This window comes from Diplotaxodon limnothrissa, linkage group LG12, assembly GCF_057381915.1.
Source record: "Diplotaxodon limnothrissa isolate DT_005_m linkage group LG12, D_limnothrissa_male_GT1.1, whole genome shotgun sequence".
In the NCBI taxonomy this organism is placed as follows: Eukaryota; Metazoa; Chordata; class Actinopteri; order Cichliformes; family Cichlidae; genus Diplotaxodon; species Diplotaxodon limnothrissa.
In genome coordinates, this window is record NC_140607.1 from 21,923,655 (window position 1) to 21,939,471 (window position 15,817).

The 15,817-nt window shown below is 38.3% G+C and overlaps 2 protein-coding genes across 3 annotated transcripts in view; one reads left to right on the top strand and one right to left on the bottom strand.

The window, feature by feature from the left end:
- Window positions 1-6,197, bottom strand: part of kntc1 (kinetochore associated 1) — a 28,044-nt gene extending 21,847 nt beyond the window's left edge. Inside the window, exons 1-16 of the mRNA XM_085368309.1 lie at window positions 6,060-6,197; window positions 5,829-5,949; window positions 5,575-5,690; window positions 5,317-5,392; window positions 5,086-5,163; window positions 4,956-4,990; window positions 4,756-4,866; window positions 2,779-2,872; window positions 2,070-2,122; window positions 1,878-1,990; window positions 1,730-1,784; window positions 1,541-1,639; window positions 1,387-1,430; window positions 1,237-1,299; window positions 1,075-1,150; window positions 498-623 (exon numbers count right to left, since the gene is read on the bottom strand). Coding sequence (XP_085224435.1) covers window positions 498-623; window positions 1,075-1,150; window positions 1,237-1,299; window positions 1,387-1,430; window positions 1,541-1,639; window positions 1,730-1,784; window positions 1,878-1,990; window positions 2,070-2,122; window positions 2,779-2,872; window positions 4,756-4,866; window positions 4,956-4,990; window positions 5,086-5,163; window positions 5,317-5,392; window positions 5,575-5,690; window positions 5,829-5,949; window positions 6,060-6,197 — 1,398 coding nt within the window. The remainder of the gene's footprint in view (window positions 1-497; window positions 624-1,074; window positions 1,151-1,236; window positions 1,300-1,386; window positions 1,431-1,540; window positions 1,640-1,729; window positions 1,785-1,877; window positions 1,991-2,069; window positions 2,123-2,778; window positions 2,873-4,755; window positions 4,867-4,955; window positions 4,991-5,085; window positions 5,164-5,316; window positions 5,393-5,574; window positions 5,691-5,828; window positions 5,950-6,059) is intronic.
- Window positions 6,198-7,160: 963 nt separating this feature from the next.
- On the top strand, window positions 7,161-14,318 carry rsrc2 (arginine/serine-rich coiled-coil 2). Of its 2 annotated transcripts, none has more exons than XM_085368311.1 (10): window positions 7,161-7,276; window positions 8,360-8,501; window positions 8,810-8,850; window positions 9,789-9,952; window positions 10,143-10,274; window positions 11,086-11,202; window positions 12,106-12,191; window positions 12,434-12,672; window positions 12,807-12,896; window positions 13,015-14,318. In XM_085368311.1, exons 1-10 carry the CDS (start codon window positions 7,271-7,273, stop codon window positions 13,198-13,200), a joined length of 1,203 nt encoding a protein of 400 aa, XP_085224437.1. In that variant the 5' UTR covers window positions 7,161-7,270; the 3' UTR covers window positions 13,201-14,318. The 2 variants fall into 2 exon arrangements, with proteins under 2 accessions (XP_085224437.1, XP_085224438.1); XM_085368312.1 differs by having other exon boundaries at window positions 12,437-12,672.
- Window positions 14,319-15,817: the final 1,499 nt, after the last annotated feature.

Sequence of the window (15,817 nt, forward strand, 5' to 3'; positions counted from 1 at the left end):
TGTTACCGTCGTTGTTGCTAACCACAACGCATAAAAACAGGCGCTTGTCCTTCCGTAGTGTGGTTATATAAAATATAAGAGAAAGAGAGAACTTTAAGAAATTAATACAGCCACTACAGTGACCATCAAGACGATAAAAAAATATTGCCGTAAACAATTTATTTTGCGACACCACGAAACAAACGATAGCGTAAATTGAAACGATAGACGTTTTTATATCGTCATCCGATATATATCGTTATATCGAACAGCACTAGGATCAAATACTAATTATTTCCCCCACTGTAGTTATATGAATATTCTGTAACAGTAAATTGACACCAGATTAAAAAGAATAAATAAATAAAATGCTGGCGGCTGCCAGTGCTACACCTCAGCCTCCATTTTCAAAGTCCTACGTCACCTCATTCTGGGGATCTTGCATTCACAAACTTGGGTGTCCACGCAACTTGCCCAATCACCTGGCAGGGTGATGACAGTACTGTTATAATACTCACTGTGATCTTCATCAGGTTTGTCTTGGCTTCTTCGACCAGTTCAGACCACACATCCTCTCCATAACCGCCCACTGATGCAGAGGCCAGCTGCTCCAGCACAAAGTCAAGCTTCACCTTATAGACAAGCTGAACAAAAACAGGAGTGCTTGTTGTATTCAGCACTGATTAGGATGACAAAATACTATAAGAAGCACCGCTCATCTAAAGCGACAACAATAGATACTGAAAACCAAAACCTCAGAAATCCAGCTAAATATATTGTGTGGTGCAAGTATAACCACTTAAAAATGACAAAGCCAATCTTCAATTATGCCTGCTGCTGAAGTGGTAGTTTAAATTTAGTCTCTGCACACACTGGCAAAACAAACAAACACGAAAAACTCCAGCACACAGACAACAGACTTATGTGTATCGGCTCTCAGTCTTAATCAGGGTCTGCATTGAAGAGCACCTGTCAGATCATTTGTCAGAGCCATGCAACGCTTCCCACCTTCATCATAAAATATTACATCTGTTTTTAATTCATAATGATCTATAAATCACAAATCTAAGCTTGTAGTTACACAAACTCAATTACCTCTAAATCCAGCTCAAATGTGATGGCAAACTTTTCAGCCTCTTCAAACATGTGTTTGTGAAGAAGCCTGCTCAGCCTAGAAATGAAGAGTAGTCACATTAAGTCAAATTACATCAACATCATATAGACTATAATGTCATAAACTTGAATTAAATTAGGTACCTGTTTTCAGGTAAAGCCTCTGTGAAGGATCGAACAACCACAGAAGCGACTGGCTCGCTTCGACTATTTGAAGAGCAAGAAAAAAGTTTAATGTTTGAACGGTAAGCAAAGGCCGATCATCACAATAAAACTCACTCAGACATAGCCTACCTCTCTGGGTTCTCACAAATCCCCTCGACTAAATAAAATGCATCCTGGAATTACAGAAAAAAAAGGCAACCAACTTTAACATGAAGAAATCTCAACAGACAGAAATTGCAGCAGCAAAATTAATGTAACGCTTTACTTTGTGTTGACTGTTTACCATGTTTATTTTTGTGTGGACGAGACAGGAGACAAAGGAAACATCCAGAGAGTAGCAAACAGTCATAGAGGGCAGGAATCGTATTTGCAGTGAGCTGATCTGAAAAATTCAAACCCAACATAACGAGTTCAGAGCAGATCTCTGGGAAATCATCCGTTAAAGCTTCTTAAAACTGATTTGTACTTCTACCTGACTGTTGTCTTGCTTTGTCAGCATGATCATCTTCATGCTGCCTTTATCTTGGCTGTAATACACACGTGAATGAACATTTTCAAAACTGTTTTAACAAACAGTACATGTTCACAGTTACAGTATGTTGTAAAACAGTGATACGTACGCCACCATGGAGGCAGAGCCACATTCTGCAGTGAGCTGAAAGTCGTGAACGGCGAGTTCTGGCCAACAGTGAATCATGACAAGAAAGTGCAGATCCCAAAGACTCAGAACATCCTGAGACACAAGGATAGATTTCAAACTCAAATTCTGATTCCTCTAAAAGTTCGAACTGTTTTACAAAGCAGGATCTCACCTCAGTGTCGAGGATGTACAAAAGGTTATCCACCACCACCATCTTCCTTACACCTGCAAAGACACAAAAACAGCTCCTAAAATCATCACTTCTTAAATCAGCATTAGATTCAACATTTTGCTTATATAACCATGGATTTCTCTCTGTGAAACAAACGGCAGTGGATGGAGCAAAGTTTGCTTTTCTTCACGTCTGAGTTTATTGATGAGGTTGATGAAGTACTCCTGCTCGCTTTTTCCCAGTAAAGGTTTTTAATGGTGTTCACGGGAACAGTGCTGCTGTTTTGGATACTAGAAACACGTTTTCTTTCTCCCCACCTGAGCGTCACCACCTTGGTAACAGCTCTGCCTCTTTGCTCTTCACGGTGTATACCGTAAACAGACTCCGGCGCCACATTAAACTGTGGTGGCCCGTCATCACTGCTGCTGTGTTATCAGTGTTTCTGTTTCAAACTAGGGACTGTGTGAACTTAATGTTGTCACTTTTTATTCACACGCTGCTCCGAAATAAGTTTCTATTTGCAGGTCTGTTTTTAGTCACAAATGTGGGTGAAATGTTCAGGTTTACATCGTTTATTACAACAGCAGCCTACAGAGCCGTGTGCTAAATGAAGCATTGAAGCAGAATCTAATTATTCTAGTTACTCAATGAATCGTTGCAGCCCTACTTCCAAAAAAAACAAAACAACTTGGGAACTAAGAGCACTTACCCGGAATTAAGCTCCTGTCGACGGTCTGAGCAAAGCACATCTTAGCTTGATGAGGGTCCATCCTCCAGTGAGTCAAAACATTTTCTTTATCCCCCTGTCAAGATGAAAATATTGTTGTACATGATATAATGAAACGCTTGCTTTATGTTATATGAGGACTATCAAATATTTAAAATGCACTGACAAAACTGTGAGCACGAGGCAACTGATTTAGAATGACTCTGATTTAAAGACATATACACAGTCATGGCCTATGTGAATGTTTTTTTGTGCAGCACAACAATGCTTCCACGCACATATTTCTAAATGAGGATCAATGAGTTCAGTGTACGCACATGGCCTCCAATTCACCAGAGCTCAGTTCTATTGAGCACCTTTGATATGCGGTAGAAAGTCACATCATGCATATGCAGCTGACAAATTTTCAGCAACTGTGTGATGTTATTATGTCACTATAGATCAGGGCCCGTATCCCTAAAGATTCTGAGAATCCTCTCAGAGAGCTCCTAACTTAACCTAAAAATTCCTTGCCAGGAGTTTTAGCTTAGAAGTGATTCCAGAACATTTTCAGTGAACTCTGAGCAAGGAATGGATGGAAAATCCTATCTTAGTGAGGAGGTGTGGTTGACCCCGCTGCTAGGTATGAGTCATCATTTCAAAAGCCGTGATTGGTTGATCCTACAAGTTTGATGGAAATGAGCTTTTGGTGATAATGAGCAAAGGATGTACCCTCAAATCAATAAACATAATTATACACTCTAATCTTATGCTGACTGTAATTGTAAATAATATTTCACATTCAAGAAAATATCTGGAAAATGAATAGTAAGCTGTAGGGGTTATAGCCTAACATTAGAATCTAAAATATGTGAAAACTTAAACTCATTACACCCTGTTCAAATAATGATTTGTGTCTTATTTGCTCATATTAATATCCTAGCTGACATATTTTGTACTTTCACTCCCATATGGACCCTGTTGAAAACAAGATGGCCTATCTCAAGAGGCTGTCCTTAATGAAGTAGAAATCACAACGTTACAAGTCCAGTGTGGTCTTAACGAGGGTAACACGGCTCAGCTTTTAGCAATGTCTGTGATTGCAGACCCAAGTCATCACTGCTGCATTGTTGCATTTTCCCGGTTGCCAAATACCTCGGGGTTGTGATTACTTTCGTCTCCGGTGTAATAGTGTTGTGGCGTCGAGTTGGTGAAGTAATTGCATCTCTAAGGAGATCCACCACAAACATGATTCCTGCACGATCCAATCTGTAGCGTCTCAATAATTCCCTGTCATCCAGTGTTTGCAGGACATCTCTCCTGCCTCTTCTGTTGGCCATTTTGTGCAGCTGCTTAGGGGAACTCCTAAGCCACTAAAAGTCCTCTTCCCTGCTCTTAGCAGATCTTGCCTTAGGAGCCCTTTTAAGCGTTAGGAATCTTGAGGAATAGCTTTTATATTAACTGGGATTGTCGTGTCACTTTTAGGGGAAATTCTAAGAAAACGTCATGACTCTGAGAATTTTCTTAGAATTTGGCCGCTAGGAGCCACTTTTTGCACAAAGATTCTTTAGGGATACGGGCCCAGATCTCTGAGGAATGTTTCCAGCACCTTGTTGAATCTGTGCCGCAAAGAATTCAAGCAGCTCTGATAGCAACAGGGGTCTAACCCAGTCCTAGCAAGGTGTACCTAATAAAATGTCCACTGTAAACTTGCCATTAAAAATGGTTTTAAACTTACAGTATTTGGAAAAGATTTTGAGTCATTTGCCATTAAAAAGTGTAACTTTTGCTGGTATGAGACCAAAAGTAAAATGAAATACAGACAGCCGGACAGAATGACTAAAACATATCTGAAACACTATAAGGTGTTACAATCATTTCTTAAAATTCTTTCAATATGCTTCCTTTATCATGTAACACTTATCTCAGAATTGTAGCTGGAAGTCAAATTAATGAAACTTGACACTGATAGACACTGACCCCAATCATCAGGTGGACTTCATGGCCCAGACTGAACATCACTGCTGTGCTACAACCCTCCTCATGGTAATCCTTGGTGGAGTAAAAATCTATCTTGATCAAAGACTGGAGCTGAAACAGAGAAATACGTGACTATTTCTGCGTTGCTGAATGAAAAAAAATTTGCTTGTGCATAAAAAGAGCTTTTGACCTTAACTTACCTCCTTTAGAGCTCCGACATCCATTTTATCAATAGCTGGAATGACAAAGGACAGAAATCAAACAATGGCTTTGAAAAACAAACAAACAAACAAAAAACTTAGCAGATGTGGGGCACACAAGTTTTTATACCTGACTCAATTTTTGCCAAGGAAAGGTTTGTAATGTGGAAAAAACCATCCTTAATGAGAAGGAACATGTGGTACATTCCTGCCAATAATAAACACACAACATGAAAAACCCCCCAAAAACAAACAAGCAAACATAAACCTGACATGGCAGCTAGAGCACTGCTTCTACATCCATTTATATATATATATATATATATATATATATATATATATATCACTCTTCTCATATCACCTGAGGATGCCTTGTCTTCCTCCATGATGAGATAGCAGTAGGTTTTCTTATCTCCATTTGGTTTCTCAACCAAAGCCTTCAATTTCAGAGGATACACAACATGTTAATGATGTAACACTAAATGCATCACCAGGGTTTAGTTTTTACTGCTGCTACTGTCCTGTATACTTTAGCTTTATTATTCAGACATGCATGAGACTAGATAAGATTAGATAGGATAAGAGTTAAGGCCTTAAAGATGAAAACAACCACACACACCCGGGTTAGGAGGATCCTCTTTTGCGGAACGTAGATCAAATGAAGGTTTCCATTTCTTTCACAAACTACCAGAAACTTTCCCTTCAGGCACACGTCAATGGCGTCCACATCAGTTTCTGGAAAAGAAAACCTTTGTTTATTTATACTTTTTTTTTTAAAATGTATATTTATTTATACTTTACAGATGCCTCAAAACGATTTTCAAAGAGATTTTTATGGCTGACTTTTTATGCAGCCACACAAATGATGCTTACCAAAGTTAAGGAGCAGGAGGATGCTCTGATAGCTTTGATCAAACAGGATGACTGTCCTGTCAGCAACAATAAAACTCCAGTTTGAGCCGCTCGAGGACGTGAGATTAGGATCTGCCTGCACCTGTAAAAACCCAGGTTTACTAAACCATGCTTAAAACACTAATACAGGCCCAGGAGTCTTTGCCACAAACCCCTTGGCATGAGTGTGTGGTAAATATTTACATCAGTCACCTCATTAGCACTGGAGACTTTGACCAACGTGTCCACCTGATACAGGCCACTGCTGTTTTCCTCCCGGGACACACCATCGAAACGGACTGTATTTGTATCTTCGTTGGTCAGAAGTTCGACTTCACTCCACAGCGCCATTTTCAGGAGCTGATATAGGAGAGGATATCTTAACTTGCCTAGCCGCAAGCTGTCATTAATCAGGTTATAATACCAATGCTAGCTATTTAGCAGAGATTTACAAATAACAATAAAATATAAGGCAAAAAATTGAATTACTTTTTTATTAAGGAGATATAACCGACAGCAACTCACCAGTTTACTGTAATACTTAAACAGTTATAGCAGAGAGAGCCGACATAACGCCACCGTGTTTAGCTTTAGAATTTGGCGGGTTGATGCAGGTTGTTAGGATTGAGTTGTTTGTGGTGATTGTTCCCAGAGTTTTGCCTGTCAGATGCAATATCATTACAGTAAAAGGTAAAAATCCAGAGCTTTCTGTTAGTTTAGGAGTAGCATCCCACGCGACACTCGGTAATCTATTATAAAATGTTCAATGCAATGTGTCTATGATCCAATATGGCTCATTTAAATGTTTAAGATAATTTGACCTGCGATTAAGAGACGCCTGAAAGGCTAAATCGAGGATAAAATCTAACAAATATACAGGCGGGGCATTGCAGGAATATCCGGCGAGTCTTTTGTGTTGCCAGGTTTGGTGATTTATGGCCGCATTTGACGCAATGCTTAAACTTTAGGACTCATATGGCCATGTTTACATTTTTACAAAAAACGTGTATTTTTTAAAGAACATAACAACAAAATAAATAAATGCAACAAGTTAAAAAAGAATAAGACAAAAAGGATTATAAGAATACGACTATATGTTTTTGTAATAAATGTTTACTGGGTGTATAACCAATGACTATATAAAAATAATTATGTCTTACAGTATTATACTATTTGTTTTTGTATTGCAGTCAAAGTATATTATTATTATTATTAGTAGTAGTAGTAGTAGTAGTAGTATTTCGTTTCTTAAGTTTGGCATTTACCTGAATCGGGGAGTCAAGAGGCTACAACTGGCAACCCAGATCAGATAAACTGAGCTAGTCAAAGGGCCTCAGCAGTAAGCTACCTCTCTAGCTTTTCGTCTTCGTTCACAAAGGCAGCAAGAAAATCGAATTTAGGCACAAATATTATACTTCAATATAATGTCGGTAAGTATTGTCGTGTTATTGTAATGTCGTACGTATATGGGTTTGATAGCCACTTCGTAATTTTAGTGGAAGTTTTCGGTTGTATTCATGATATTTTTCTCTTAAAGATGGCGCCTAGCGTGTGTTAGCTTAGCGGTCGAGCTAACGATAAAATTACTCCAAATATCACTGCGGTGAAGGCATAAAGAACGAAAACGGAGAGATTTGGCTGCCGTAGATTACGTGATGGGTTTCTAGCTATTCATTTCATGTGATCACTAGAATCCACACATTTAATCCAATACAATAGCAACACAGTAGCACAAATGACTGATATGGCTAACTATGAATTAACACTGCAGTGATCCATGGTATGTCTCATCTCCTGAAATGACTGCACTTTGAAAACGGCTGTGTTTTACTCTACGTGAGCCACACAATAAAAGGCATTATATCGTGACATTTAGTGTAATACTGCAGCATTGAAGGATGTTAAATAGGTACTACAGTATGTTAATAAATGCTGAGCAATACTTAAAATAAAAAGCATAAAATAAAAATAACGTTGTGCCTGTGGACTACACAGCCTTACATTCCCTCCTTACTGCAACTGCATTAATGTCTGCGACATACATATTTTGATTATCGAAAACCTTCAGAATAACAGGGAAATCTTTGTTAATTAAGGCAACTTTATGCACACTGGTGTTGCTTACATGCGTAATCAATGTCTAATGTATTTATTGGCGTTAATACATTAGACAGAAGCTCTATTTGTCTGTCCAGATCATCCTGTGCATGTTTTGAGTATCACAGAAAATCCGGGCTGTACTTTAAGGGGTTTTTAATGGCTCCAAATAGGCTTTTGAGGGTAGTTACCTATGTAATCAAGTGCTTTTATTGTATTACAGTTCTACTGTTTTGTTTTTTACTTTAGTGAAAAGCCAAAACCACATGCATTTTACTACTCAACAAACACCTGATCAGTTTTACTCATAGGCCATGAGTTATAGTAGATAACAGTTCTTTAGATGTATAAAATTTACTTAACTCCAAAGAACTTCACTAATTAGTTCCTGTTGTGATTTTGCATGTTTGTTTCAGGTGAGTGACAACGACTCTGTTGACTTGACCAGATCTGGCTCCCCAGTTCATCACAGAAAAAGACATATGGAGTCATCAAAGTCCCCCAAAAGCTCCAAACACCACCATTCACGGTCAAGGTCACGCTCCAGGGACCGAAAACGTTAGTATTCAGTTCACAAATGGCACAAAAAAATGTCACATATGTTCGAGCTATAATACAAAATTTTGTTACATTCCCAGTTTAGAGGTAACCTAGACAAAAAAAGATTGGAATCACAAAACAAAAACAATAAACTAAAGTTTCTGATGATCCCTAGTAGTGGTGGGCAATTTAGTCTCAACATTACCAAATTTGCTAAGAGTTAATCACACATGTGAAATCTGGTCTACTTTACACACTGGCTTCATCTGGCTTGATCATCTTGTCAGACTAACAAATTTAATCTGAAATATGCTCTGCTTTTACAGGTGACAGAAAGTACAGACGCAGTCGCAGCAGGAGCAAAGAGGTAATTAATATCTTTGTTTCTATAGTTAGAAACGCATTTGATGTGATTTTAAGGACCCTAAGTTATATTCCTTGTTAGTTGTAAGTCAAGGTGAGTATGTTTTCTTAGGTCAAACAAATTATAATAGCCAAAATTAAGAAGTGAAATAAATGGCGATGGGCTTGCTCACGTGGAAAGGGTCTTTTTTTTTTTTCTTTTCTTTTCTTACCCTCGTTGTGCTCTGATTTCTCAAAGGAAGCTTTTGTCCTTGGTGATCTGTCATTGTTTGTAACCATTGTAAATGGTGAAGACTAGTTTTTCTCCTTTTTATTTTTTGTTAAATCCTGTGTGGAGATCACATGATAACATTTCTACAATAAATCATACTCAGCGTGCTAATGCACGAAGAGACTGAACAGAAGACCCTGCTGACATAGCAAAATAATATGCCTACTACTGGGACAGGTAACTATCTGCCATTCAAACTCCTCTTTGTCACACATTATGAGTAGAAAATTGGATTAACTGTTGCATCTCTTGCAGCTGGGGATGGGCATAATTAATCTAATTAAACTGAAATTGAATCCAAACACGATCAAATGTGTGGGTGTAAGGAGTAAGTTGGATGCCCGAACCTACATCAGCCTTTCAGCAGGCACAAACTAATTTGGTTTGCGCTCAGTTTTTGTCATCAAATTGGGGGGGAAAAATCTCCTTAAAGTGTTTCCTCCTCCTAGCTTATTGAATAAAATGACAACTTGCTGGTCCCTGTTTGCCCACACTTACACTTCTCTAAGTTCTCTAAGAATGACATTCTGTAATTTTTATGGAAGTGGGTTTGAAATGACAAGGTTTTATTCAGCTTGTCAATTTTATTACATACCTTATGGTCTAAGCCATGGTACTAACTCTTTTTGTTGCACTATTTTCCTGAAAGAGACAACTTCTTCTTAAAACAGGCACGAAAGAGGGACTCTGAGAAGCCATCAAAATCACACAGAAAAACAGATGAACCGCAAGACCAAGAGAGACTTTCGGCAGAGAACGGAGAGGAACGTTCCAGGCGCAAGGACAGGAAGTCTTCAAAGGGCCGGAGCATGTCCAGGTCACACTCCAGAGAGAGGTCAGTCTGCTCAGTAAAGTAAGACTGCAGCAGGTCTCTATACTTATGACAAAGAAAAATGCAAATTGATTAGAATTGCTAGCTGTAGCTTCTGGATGACCTGAGTCATTTATCAAACTTTGAGAAGAAAAACGTGCCAAGAAATACAGAAATGCCTGCATTTGTTTCATGTCATTAATGTTGCTTTCAGACGGCATCACAGCAGAAGTAGGGACAAGCGGCGATCAAGATCACGCAGCCGAGACAAGAAGAAGAAGGCCAGGTCTCGCTCGGGTTCAAGGACCAAACATCGTCACCATAGCAGAAGTCGCAGTAAGAGCAGGTGGGCTCAGCTGAAATCGCGCCGTTTCTTATGCCAATGAAGTGCTTTTGAACTTTTGTCTTAGATTTTACATGTCATTAACCCTTTAAGACCGGTCGGAGCGGGCACGCTCCGTTTTGCGTAACTATTTTTAAATCCCTGTAGAACTGCTAGCGCAATATTTTTTTTTTTTGCATATGAAACGGGGGAGTTGTACTTACATCTTATGCCATCAGCTTGCTCTAGGTCACAGTTTCCATCCACATATAGCTTTGCATAAAACTGGTGTTTTTAAAAGTCATGTTTAACTTTATGCTTTTCTGTATAGTTTCCGGGATGCTTAGAACTCAAATTGCACTGCTGGAAATAGTTTTGGTTTGTTTTTTGCAAATTTGCATTATAATATATATTTACGTTTTTCCTGCAGTATGTAAAAATTGGTGTATCTCAAAAATAAAACTATGAAGATACTCAAAATAAATTTCCTGTGGTGGGAAACTATTTTGTGCAACTTTTTGTATTTACAGTTTTGAGGGATAAACCTCTTAAATTTCTCTAACTAGAAATGTTTATTTAAAAAATATATATAAATTAAATTTTTTTGTAGTTTATTGCACTTTTTTTGCAATTTATGCAGTTACTATGCACTTATTGCATACATATTATTAAGATTTGGGCTATAATGGTTGTATTGATGTATAGCAACTTGAAATTCTCCAGCATGTAAAAATATAAAGATAAGCTCTGGCAGACTTGGTTCTTTGCTAAGTCTTAAAGGGTTAAGAGTATGTTAGTTGGCTGACTTTGTTTTTGGTTTGTTTTCTATCTCCAGGGAGCATAAGAAAAGGACTGAAAAGGTGCGCAGGAAGAGCCGAAGCAGGACTCCTAGTCCACCCGCCTTCCGAGGCCGAAACACAGCCATGGATGCTCAAGAGGCCCTAGCAAGAAGGTAAGAAAACGGCTGACAGGAAATGTAGACCTTTGATGTTTGGCTTTAAACCTGTGATTAAAAAAAAATAGATTTAAAGCGCAGCCCAATAAGTAAGGCTTTTGTTACTGAATCTCAGGTGCAAGTTTAATATCGCAGTTTGTGGTTACAGTCAAGCTTCTCATTCATGTTGCACTTTTTACTAATGTTGTTCATAAAAGTCTAAAATGATGATGGCTGGTTTCAGCATTCATGGTTCCAACAAAAGGCGCTAACTTTGGTAGCAGAAAGTGAGCTTAGAGAAGCTTTAGCTTCATCAGATCACTATCAGATGTGCAGGAAGACATTAAATGGAGTTTAAATCTTGCTGGGTTTGATGATGGAGTTTGATATGCAGAAACTCAAAGAAACTCAAAGGTAGTTACATTATCTAGAATAGAATAGAATAATCCTTTAATTGTCCCACAAGGGGAAATTTGGTTGTAACAGCAGCCAGAAAGACACACATACAACAAACAGGACACAGAACAGAAACATACACAATTTTTCTTACATATTTACATAAAGGACAATGGTTACTATAAAGAGTGTACTGTACAGTTATTAAATTAAATAAAATTTAAAAAATCTGTAAATAGGATTAAATTCATTAAGTGAGACCAGCTCCTTAAGTTCCTGATGCAACCCTAAAGCGAATTGTGTCTCCTCCTGAGATTAAACTGGGAATCTATTATTTGTTAGTCAAATGGAGCCACTGGTTAAACACACTGGCCTTTTTGGTAGCATCAACACTCCCCCTAGTGGTCTACAGTATGGCTCTAAGTTGGAAAAGTATCCTGGTGTCTTTTTACCATTATGGTTTACGTGTAGGTCAAGATCTTTTGTTCATTTAACCCAAAATGGTCTCCACTCTTTTTTTTCCAGGCTGGAGAGAGCAAAGAAACTGCAGGAGCAGAAGGAGAAGGAAATGTTTGAGAAACAGCAGCAGCAACAACAGGAGATCGCTGCAGGTGAGAAGTGCTAACTGTGCACAAAGTAGAAACTTTAGCGCCTGAATCAATTTTATTCAATTTTATTTATATAGTGCCAAATCACAACAACAGTCGCCTCAAGGCGATTTATATTGTAAGGTAGACCCTACAACTATACATACGAGTCAAGATTCAGTTCATCAGGATGGTCTGTGTTTTGTTTTTTTTGTTTTGTTTTTTTTTTTCTTTTCTTTTTGTTTTGGTTTTTTTCCTGCCAGCAGCAGCTGCTGCAGCAGCTGTCTCAAACCCCGCCCTCAACGTTGCGGCTCTCCTGGCCTCTGGGACGCAGGTCACACCTCAGATCGCCATGGCAGCACAGATGGCAGCCCTACAAGCAAAGACGCTGGCAGAGACTGGTATTGCTGTTCCCAGCTACTATAACCCATCCGCTGTAAACCCCACGAAGTTTGCAGAGCAGGAGAAGAAGAGGAAAATGCTATGGCAGGGAAAGAAGGATGGGGTAAGAGCTGGTTTATTTATTTATTTATTTATTTATTTATTTATTTTCTTCTTCTTTAACTTTTGAAAAGATGCCATATTTATCATGTTTTCTTTTGACTTTGTTTTGGGGGTTCTTTTCTTTTCTTTTCTAAGGAGAAGTCCCAAACAGCTGAGTTGTGGGAGAAGCTTAACTTTGGAAACAAGGACCAAAATGTTAAATTTCGCAAACTGATGGGTATTAAAGTAAGTAGAGCTGTTAATTTTATCAGCTTTTTGTACCAAATCCACAACTTGCAACTTTCTTTTTTTTTTTGTTAAGCTACAACTTGTCAAATTTAAACCAAATGTTTTACCTCTGCAGGGCGATGATGATGTGGAAGCTGCCAAACCACTGAACGATGATGGGATGAAGACACTTCAGAAGCAGGAGGAGATGTTTAGGAACCTCGATGTTCAGTATGAGATGGCTCGCTCTCAGACGCACACTCAGAGAGGAATGGGCCTCGGCTTTTCCTCCTCGTTCTCACGTGGGATGGATTCCATGTAGTGCCAAACTTGGCTGTTGTCGCCACTCTCCTGATCATACAGGACTCCCAATTCATTGCTAGCCCTCAAGCTTGCATGGATGTTGCTCTGAACATGTAATTTATTTAAAGGCAAAGGTCTCACATATTGGAACATTGTAAATATCCAGTTGCTGAGTTTGTCTCAGTGTTTATTAATCTGTACATCTCTGGAAGAGGAGGCATCATTTTGATGGGCTGATGCTGGATAAAAGTACATATGTTTTGAATAATGTAACTTTTAAAAAAAACAACAACTCATATTGATGTGATTGTTTGAACATAAACTGAATATGTGGTTCAAGTGGACACTGTTTACATCAATTTAGCAAAAGGTCTGAGGTCAAAGTAGCATAATCGGAATCCTTTAGTTTGTCTTCTCCTGACTGGCAGAAACGACTTATATAAAACACAGTGTGTATTTTCTGTATTAGAGGCTGGGTTGTAATACACACGGTCTTCTGAAAGGTCCTGCAGAGAGATGAGCCGGGAAGAGTAAATGTGTTTCAAATGTTCTTTAAATAATCTAGTTTTGTGTCTTAAAAAGTTTTTATAACACATCACAGCAATTCATTTTATGTGATATGGGTGGGTCATAACATGCTTAAGATTAAGGGGATGCTGGGAAAGTAACAGTACTTACAATAACCAGTGTTTTCTATTTATTACTGTCTTAATCCACCCTGATTTGTTTATATTTTGCTTCCAAGGAGCCACTTAGAGCTCTTGAGGATTTCTCAACGTCTTTTAAAGATTTCTTTGGACACTGGTTGCTTTTTCACTCATTTTCAATCCAGGCCTTGTACCCAACCATTTTCAGAGGATTGTCTTTTTATTGTGAAGCCACTTAACTCTCCAAGCATAACAAACTGCGTAGAAATGTTGCTACGGGAATAGGGGCTGTAGATTAAGTAATAAAATGACTCAACCTGACTGACTGCACACAAAACAGAAACAAATACATGTGCTGGAAAAATACACAGTACAACTGCATTAATGAGAAAAAATATATAAAACCAAATTAATATGAATTTCCATGAGATCAGGTTTTTTGGTGAGTGTTTTAAAATGTAAACCACTATTTTTTTTAAAGTAGAATAAAAGGGTGAGAAATTTAGAAATTAACTTTCATTTTTTGATTATTTATCAAACATAAATGCTGTACATTACTGGAGAAACTGGGACAGGTAAAAAAATAACTCATGGCCTTTAGTTTTTTTATGTTGTTAGGTCCAACTGGAGATTATTCTAAAACAAATCCTTACATGATTCGGTTTCAAACATGTAAGAATTTGTCTTTGATGTTTGTGGCATAATTACTAATAACAGAGTAGGTAATATTTATTCATTGTTTACTAACTAATAATCAAATGCAGAGAGGTGTATGAACACCTAGTGATTGAGAAATGTGAGAAACACTCAATGCATCATAGGAATCCCCTAGAAGCCAACACCTATGGCAGTGTAATTATGGGGGGATTCAGCGTCACCTCATCCAGCCCTAACCATACACTTTATCAAAGTTTAAGTGTAATCTTAACAGCAGAGACGGCGTCTGTGTCCTGAATCCAAACTGAGAGCTGGTTCTACAGAAGAGGGGCCTGAAAGCTGAAGAAGGCTGTGCCTCCCATTCTACTTTTAAATGCTCTATGAACCACAAGTAAAACAGCAGTCTGAGAATGAAGAGCTTGTCTGGGGTGATACAGTACAATAGGGTCATTAAGATGGGGAATGATTATTCAACACCTTGTATGTGAGGAGCAGGATTTTAAATTTGATTACGGATTAAACAGAGAAAGGAGAAGGCAATATAGAAATATGCTCTCTTTTCTAGTTCCTGTCAGTACTCTTGCTGCAGCATTTTGGATCAACTGAAGGCTTTTCAGAGAGTTTAGTCATCCAGGTCTTTATGTCTTTAAGACATTCCTGCAGTTTAGCTAGTTGGTGTGCTATCTGGCTTCATTGATATATATGTATGTATATGTCAGTAGAGCTGGGTATCATCTGTATAGCAATGAAAATATATGCTATTAGGCCTCTCTCTTCTCAGTCCCTGCTAGTAAGTAGTGTAGTGATTTATTTTGCCTTACAGAAACTTGGTTACAACAGGGTGACTATGCTTTAATAAATCAAAAACCCCAAATCATACTTACTCTTTATTTCTTAATAAAAAACAAGCTGAGCAGGAGTAGCTTCCACTCTTGTTTATTAATCAACCATAGACACTGAGTTTCATTTTTTTTGAAAGCCTCACTCTTAGACTGGTCCGCCCTAGTTGGAAAACTCAAAAGCAAGTTTTGTTGTTATCATCCACCTGGCCCTTACACCTGGCCCTTCAGGTGAAATAATTATAATTAGCATATAATTACAGCCTCAACAAAGCTTTTCTTTCTGTCTTTTCTTTTTTTTAAATCTATGATTACAATCAACTGGCTTTTCTCAAAATGTAAGACAACCCAACCAGCACTTTAATCACAGACTGGATGATATGTCATGTAAACTCAACATTTAACATTATTCCCTGAAAACCCTTAACTGGAGCAGGTGGGAGACTCTGGGTTGGCAACAGGTGATGCAACACTCTTTGGAGACACAAACACA

Excerpts from the sequence above, each read along its gene's own strand:
- rsrc2 (XM_085368311.1), top strand. Across the intron at positions 9,953-10,142 it reads AGGTCACACTCCAGAGAGAG|ACGGCATCACAGCAGAAGTA; the intron begins GTCAGTCTGCTC and ends TGTTGCTTTCAG. Across the intron at positions 12,897-13,014 it reads GCAAACTGATGGGTATTAAA|GGCGATGATGATGTGGAAGC; the intron begins GTAAGTAGAGCT and ends TTACCTCTGCAG.